At 43.9% G+C, this 7677-nt stretch overlaps 1 protein-coding gene and 1 pseudogene across 1 annotated transcript; both read right to left on the reverse strand.

Annotated features, from left to right (window-relative positions):
* Positions 1-2879: 2879 nt before the first annotated feature.
* LOC123122438 (GBF-interacting protein 1-like) lies at positions 2880-5696 on the reverse strand (annotated as a pseudogene).
* On the reverse strand, positions 5663-7671 carry LOC123122437 (uncharacterized). Its single transcript, XM_044542640.1, has 3 exons — positions 6313-7671; positions 5982-6052; positions 5663-5822 (listed from the first exon to the last, which is right to left on the reverse strand). Exons 1-3 carry the CDS (start codon positions 7656-7658, stop codon positions 5734-5736), a joined length of 1506 nt encoding a protein of 501 aa, XP_044398575.1. The 5' UTR covers positions 7659-7671; the 3' UTR covers positions 5663-5733.
* Positions 7672-7677: the final 6 nt, after the last annotated feature.

Below are 7677 nucleotides of genomic sequence, written 5' to 3' on the forward strand. Positions count from 1 at the left end.
TGATCAAACAACTGAAATACCAACAATTTTGAGTGCACCCATTGAATTAACTGTTGATGCAAAAGAACCAATTTTTAATCATTTTGATATGACCTCTAATCTTGGTGATGATTCTGTGTCCAATGACTTACTGCATGTTTGCTTATTTAAGCATGTTGTAGCATTTAATTTGATGCAAGTAAGGTTTATTCACCAATGTTGGGATGGTTTAATGATGAACATTGTCAATCCTTTGATATGAATAAGAGCTTCACTTATATGTGCAAATTGAGTTGCAATATTTTCATGCCTTCTAATACTTGTGATAATATTTTGGATTTACATTTTATGAACTATGAAAGATACTCATGTATACATGTGTCATATGTGCAAAAATTAAGTGAAGTAAAAATGAATGACGTATACATATACAACATGTACACCTTGTCTCTTTTGTTAGCTACATTTCAGATTAAGCAACGCCGAGGACGGCTTTTTTTCAAGAAGGGGAGGATGATGAGGACATGACTACCTTGGATACGACCAAAAATATTGCATACATGTATATTTGTGAGGTGATTTCTAATGCAAACTATGCAATAGTTTATTTATGTCATCCAGGACAAAAATACTTCACAGACTTTTGTGCCATGTCTAATTGAAGGTGTATGGGACATTTGTGCAATCCACATATGAATATAAGGGAAAAAGAGAAGTTTATGCGATGTTCAAAAAGTCCTCTCATGTCACTTTTGAACCAAAAGAAGATAGAGTCCAAGTCTCTCACGTTCTGGATTCAGATTCGGACTGCACAGACATACCTGACTCAAAACGCCAATAACTCTTTCATACGGACTCCAAATTGGGTGATTCTTTTTCTGTTGGAAAGTATATTTCATGAACTTTCCAACACAATTGGAATCACCTTCAAATTCGTCCGGAGCGTTGAGTTATGGACGAAACAATGTGATGTTGCAGTAGAATCCGAGTCAAATTACAAGTCTAGAGGTGTTGCATCACCTCCACTTGGGCCCATGAGCCTTGTACGACCTAGGGTTGGTTTTAGGATGCCTTGGGACGTCCTCCCACCTCCTTGGCCGCCACCCCTTACTCCTATATAAGTAGATCCATCTAGTAGCTTTTTCCTTGGAATTTGTTTAGTTAAAAAGTTAGCCATTGCAACTTCGTGTACTTCGTTTCTGTCCAACGACCAGACCAAGACCGCTTCCAGATCCCCACCTTTATCAATACTTCATATATATTCGCAATATTCAGATTGCTTTATCATATTCTTGCTTGTTCTTCGATTGCTTGCAGGAATAGACCTTCGTGGTCAGGTTGATCGTGCTCCGGCATGGTCAATAACCTTTCGGAGTTGGTTTAGCGATTGCTAAGGCGCAACGTCGTGCACGTTTGTAGTCAGATCGTCAAAGTCATCTCCACCAAATCGATAGTTATCATCTCATCGAAAGATCGGGACACCTTGCCTCTATCAAATACCCTCGAAGTTGATATAAATTATCCACTATGCCATCCATAAGTACAGAAAACGATTCGATTATATTTTCAAAAGTCACTATTTTATAGAGGCAATTCCCTGACAAATCAAAGACACACAAGTGCTCCAGTGGTTGGCGCTTTGCTATGTTAGCCTAGAGACCATGGTTCAATACCCTCTTTTCACGATTTTTTCCTTCCTTTTCTCACGCGCGTACGCGTTCATGGGCTGGCCTTGACATCCCTTTTTTTTAATTTTTGTCTTTTCTTTTCTCATTCTGTTTTTATTTTTTCCTTCTTTAAATTAATTCGGGATTTTTTAAATTTAAAAATTGCATGTTTTTAGAAAAAAAATAAGAAACCAGAAAATGTTTGTGAATTCAGAAAATATTCGAGAAATCATAAGAAATTTGCGGATTCAAAAAATGTTGGTGATTTTTCGAACTGTTTGCAAATTATAAAAAAATACAATTTGAAAAAAAAAGACAGAAATTTAGGAACAGAGGGTATATATTAATTACATCTCTCTCGATTTCTATTTCAAACAAATAGATTATCCCTGGCATGGAGAACATGACCACTCTTCGGAACACAAATAGGTTTCTACAAGTCATCCTAGTTCGGAAATCTCTGAATTCTTCAGATAAAACAGATGCATTCTTCAGATCAAAAAGTTTGAATTTTTCAATTTACTACTCTCCATTCTCAAATATTTGTCTTTCGAGATATTTCAAATGGTCTACAATATACAGATGTATGTAGACATGTTTTAGTGTGTAGATTCACTCATTTTACTTCGTATGTAGTCACTTGTTGAAATCTCTAAAGACAAATATTTAAGAATGGAGGGAGTATAAGAAGATGCCTTCCGTTCCGGACTATGTCACTCAACATGAATACGTTCACGTGTAGGCTCAACCTAAATATTGTGACCATGCAGTTTTACACAAGAGGCATAAGAAGACATCTCGACAGCTAGAAGCAAAGAGATCAAACATCATAGAGTAGAAGATAAATCAAATGACAGGATAAATATGTAACATGCAAATCACCCACTTTACATTGTCACAAGTACTCCCTCCCCTCCGTTCAGAATTACTCGTCCAACAAATGAATGTATCTAGATGTATTTTTAGTTGTAGATATATCCATTTTTGTGACAAGTAATTCTGAACGGAGGGAGTACTTGGTAGTGATAAACTGCAAAACACGGGAGGCAACAAAGCAAATTACATTTGGTCGGTGAAGGAAGAGACAGAGTACTGTTTAAATTATTCATGTATTTATACTTAAATATCTCATTTTCATCAACCTTAGAACCATGCAGCAAATGCTCCCTTGCCGCCTAATCAGTTACCATAGCCGACAGAATTGGAACATTGCGCAAACATTTTATCCATTTATAGCCATCACTACTACTATTCACTTTGTAAACTTTTTTGCCAACTTCGAGCAGAAAACAGGAGCTGATGTTCCGCCTCCTCAAAAGTTAATGGTGCTACTTTGTTACACAATATATATAATAAACAACAGAAAAAAGAAAGAAGAACAAACAGACAGACAGACAATAAACCGTTCTTTTCTATCTAATATGAAAATAAACAAGTTGAGCTGCAGCCGAGGTCCCTAGGAGAAACTACAGGTTGAACATGCTGGAACACATCTCACGGGCCTCTCTTCAAAATTTCACAGTAGCTACCAACTCTATATCTCTATTCAGGACAACTGACAAGGGGGGGCTGAATCAGTAGCCATTCAGCCACATTTGGTTAGCCCGGGCGGCGGCGGCAGCACTCAAGTTTCCCTCGCTGGGGTTTCAGTGTTCGGGTCCTAGGCCTGGCTGCGACTGCCCGAGCGTTGTGCCGTACTGCGACGGCATCTGCCCCTACCTAAGGCCGCCCTGGTGGCCCTGCTGCCCCTGGTAGCCCTGCTGCCCTTGATAGCCATACAAGGGGTTGGCAGCAAGAGGCGGCATTCCTCGCGAACCAGCTCCATGCATCCACATTGCAGGGTTCTCGCCCTGCACAGACAAACATGGAGGTTAGCAATTTTCCTAATATAAATCTAGTTCCCCCACTCTTGCGTGAATCTCTTACCTGTTGTAGAGACATGTAGGGGTTTCCATCCTTGTATTGGGAGGGCATTGCTCCATCAAACCCAGGAGCTGTGGTTGCCGACGGATTGCTTTGGTTCAGGGCAAAGTTTTGAGGCATGCCATTTGCAGTTCCGAAACCTCCAACGTAGTTGGAGAGCATCGAGGCTGGCTGTGGAAGGCTCCCAAGAGGAACATTGCTGTTGTATTGTGGCATTGGGTATTTTATGCCCGAGTTGGGAGCTGCAGCTGCGCCTTGGTGGAATAGACCACTGTTCATGTATGCTTGCTGATAGGCAGCAGGCGGGAGATACGCATAGCTTTGCGGCAAAGATGGGTATCCGGTCATGTTTTCATATCCAAGGGGAAGCCCTCCTTGAGCATAAGGATGAAGGGCAGCAAGATGGTGAGGCAGAGGAGGACCTGGGGCAATGCCGGTGCTTCCCTGAGAGTGGGTCAACTGTGGGTTGGATAAACCACCTTGATTAACATTCTACAAGAACAAACCATATTAGAATGGTGCTGCAGAAATAACTAAGAAAACTGAACATCTAACGTAACAAGAGAACAGCAGAATTGCAGCTTTTTCAGTAACAAAAATAACAGCATAATAAAATCCTAATGAGTAATACAGCTACAATTTAGCTCTCTAGAGCAAAAATGCCCACGCAGAATTAGGCACAAATGTAAGTGTTGCTAGCCACAAGACACAGAACTGAAAAAAATAAAGCACGAGGCAGATGTAACTACAACAGGATTTAACCAAACATGACCAAAAAATTGATTGCTAACACTCTGGGCATAGTTAACAATTAACATGCAGCATAGCTGCACTAAGAGCAGTAAGCAAGAGTTATCCTGGTTGCAGGCTGCAACTTCCAGACACATTTTAGAGTGCAGCAAGTAAAACTGTATACAACTAACCCATGTTCCTCACCAAACAAATATATTTTACCCTTTTACCAGAATTCGTACATATAGAATTTGTAACACATGGCTACTCTCAAAAGAGTTGTCGTCTAGTCCATGATTCAGTGAAGTGTTCATACCTCTTGTGGATGTGAAGAAACAGTTGCATTGTTCACGGACGATTGTGGTGTACCATGAACCATTGTAGCCAATGGAGGGTTAGTAAGCAGCAGTGAGAATGCTGGATCCAACTCACGGAAAGGCGGCATTGCTGGTGCATTGGCAGGCATCATGGAGCATGATGCATCGAGTGTCCCAGACACAAAACTACCGAATGTCAAGTGCGCAAAATCAGCATTGGAAACCTGAAGGTGGCCTGGGAACCTGAAGGTGGCCTGGGTTATCATCAGATGGTTTTGGTCTGTTTTCCTCATGTATGGTCAAGTCTTCCAACTGATACGCTGTAGTAGACATATCACCATTTGAATCTGCATCTAGAAGGATGAAATCATTAAAATTGAGAAATACGATCTATATAATTAACAAAAGAGAAAGTGACTAGAAAGACAGAGAATTCTGGTCAGTTAGACAAGGAGGGAGCATGCAACATGAAATACAAAAAGAGGTATGCATAAGCTCTACAGTCCAGGAGACCCAAGGTAAAAAGAATTCAGAAAAGAGGCACAAAAATCAGGGTTTGATGTACCACATCACACTGAACCTTGTGTTTGGTAGGTAAGGCATCCTTGTTTGCAATGGGTGAGCTGATAATAGGCAATAAACATGCATCAAAAAATAAAAACAGCTCAGGGTCATACAGAAATAGTAACTCCAACATGTCCTAGCATAACAGATCTTCACATAGGCACAAATGAAAGTACAGATAAAAAGAGGTAAATGACATCTTTCATAACTTACTTTGGTTGTGTTCAAATGAATGTTCATCAGAGAGATAGCCATCTGTTTTCTCTATCAAGTCATTATTCAAGACCGCGCCTTCATCAGACGGGGATAATGGTCCTAGAGATGCTAGGCCAGTGGCATTGCTTGCACTTGTCTCCTTAGTTTGCTCGTTGGCATCTCCAGCGCCGTCATTCTTGACCTCCAGGGTAAATGATCTTGGTGCACTCACATTTGCGGAAGCAGCACCAATGCCTTCTGGCACATCAGACCCCTGTCCTGGAGGAAATATGCCAACAGAGTCCTCCTTAGGTACAGAGGGGGCTGAATAGTAATAACTCGAGGCTCGAGTATCCTCAGCTCCTGTTCTTCTTGTTCCACACGACAGCTGTTAGCAAGAGTCTTCCCAGGTTGTTGCTTGGCAGTTTTAGAAGGATTCTTCTTTCTGTGAAGAGATAAAGAAGGTGCAAATCTTTTAGCGTAAAAAGACAACCTCAGGTGATAACCTGCTTACACTAGTTGATAAGATGTCACATGTATATTGGCAAGGAAATAGCAGGTCCAAAGGACGACATCACTCTGATTAAAACACTTATTGGGTTACCATTTGTGTTTCCACCTTCAAATTTCTGCTTCATTTTATTTTGACGAGACCTAGAACCACCCCCCGTTTCCCTGCCATATTTGCAAATACCACAGGTTTACGCAACTATACTTGAGGGGCCAAAACAAAGACATACCTTGCAATGAAGGACATAAACCTTACTGTGACCAAATAGTTACTACTAATCTACTCGATCCAAGGGCAGGTTGCCCCCGCTATCCAGGGTTAGTGAACTACTGCCTGCTTTAGTCCCCTAATGTCGACCAAGTGCAATACTATTTCAGAAATACTAGATAGATGGAAATATATGTAGTAGGACTTGCGTGAGGACCTTTTGCTTTTGGGCGGAAGGTTGAAGACCTCGGTGTTTTCGCTTGTGGCCACCAGATGGTTGGAGAGGTCACTTTGCAGGTACATGAATCTAAAACCCAAGCTTCTTTTACTGGTGAGAGCAGCCACTCCTTTCAGAGTCTTGTTCCTCATGTCAACAGCAAGCATCCACAAGTCGTAGTCCATGTGGTAAACCTTGGCCATGATGTAAACAACATCATCATCATGCAAGCTGAGAGTAGGATGCCCTGTGTGAAGTCTGCTCAAGGTTGCATTCTTCGTTGTGTCCTTGACATCATGCTGAGGAAGCAACTGGGAGTGAGTCTCGTCCACGATGATGTCCGAGGCTTTGAGCTTGAGGTCGATGTGCCACTTCTTCTTGGACTCCAGCCATGTCAGTATGGCAGCACCCCAGTCCTCGGAGATGTAGGTCGAGCCAGGGACAGGATGAGTCCACACCTCTAAGTATTTGATGGAGCCATCTCTGCCGACAGAGACGTCCCGGTCACAGGTCAAACAGAACGGGTCCATCTTGTTGGGCGCCAAAAGCACGGGCAAACGGATGAAGCGGAGGACGTTGTTGTCATCGCCGTCGCCGCCGGGGAGCAGATCACCGATGAGGATGCCATTCCATAGGTCGACCCAGCCGACTGAACCGCGATCGCCACCGAGGGCGATCACCTTGGTCGGAGTGCTGTAGTAGCAGTCCTTGTGTGGAGGTTCTGTACGCATGGACCTGGTGTTCCATGTGCCTGACCGGGAGTCAAACAGGTCGAGGGCGTACTGCCCAAGGTCGAAAGTTGAACGGAGATTGGCGACCAAGAACCTGCCGTCGTCGGGGCAGCGCAGGAGGGCAACTGACCGGTCGGCGAACAAGCGGGTGGGGTGGGTGGGGAGCACCTCAAGCTTGTTGACGCCGGCACGGTAGATGATGTAGTTGTTGTGGTCCCGGTCGATGTATGAAGAGCCGATGATGACGCGGAAGAGGGCGAGGTCGCCGTCGGTGCGGACAAGGCGTGGCAGAAGGAGGAGCGAGGTGGCGGGTCCGTCCTGGAGGAGGGTGGGTAGGTGGACGGTGAAGTAGGAGATGAGCGGCGGATGCGCGGGCCAGAAGGTGAGGCGGATGGCGGCGCCGTTGCTAGTGAAGCCCTCGGCGGTGGAGGCGTTGGTGCGGTCGTCGGCGTAGACCAGGGTGTCGAGGACGACCGACTTTGGGGGAGGATCGCCGCAGTCGTGGGGGTCGTGCGGAGGGAACCAGGACATGGGGCGGGAGGTCCGTATCTTCTCCTCTTGGTCGTCACCGAGTGCAGTACGATTGGCCATGGAGGATCCCTCAGTCGGAGTCATGGAGGAAATCCGCGGGTGG

This window comes from Triticum aestivum, chromosome 5D, assembly GCF_018294505.1.
Source record: "Triticum aestivum cultivar Chinese Spring chromosome 5D, IWGSC CS RefSeq v2.1, whole genome shotgun sequence".
Taxonomy (NCBI): Eukaryota; Viridiplantae; Streptophyta; class Magnoliopsida; order Poales; family Poaceae; genus Triticum; species Triticum aestivum.

Coding starts and splice junctions, on each gene's coding strand:
- LOC123122437 (XM_044542640.1), bottom strand. CDS start 7,658: ATGACTCCGACTGAGGGATCCTCCATGGCCAATCGTACTGCACTCGGT. Junction 6,053..6,312: donor CTTCCGCCCAAAAGCAAAAG/GTCCTCACGCAA, acceptor CAAATATGGCAG/GGAAACGGGGGGTGGTTCTA. Junction 5,823..5,981: donor TGAAGGTGGAAACACAAATG/GTAACCCAATAA, acceptor ATCTCTTCACAG/AAAGAAGAATCCTTCTAAAA.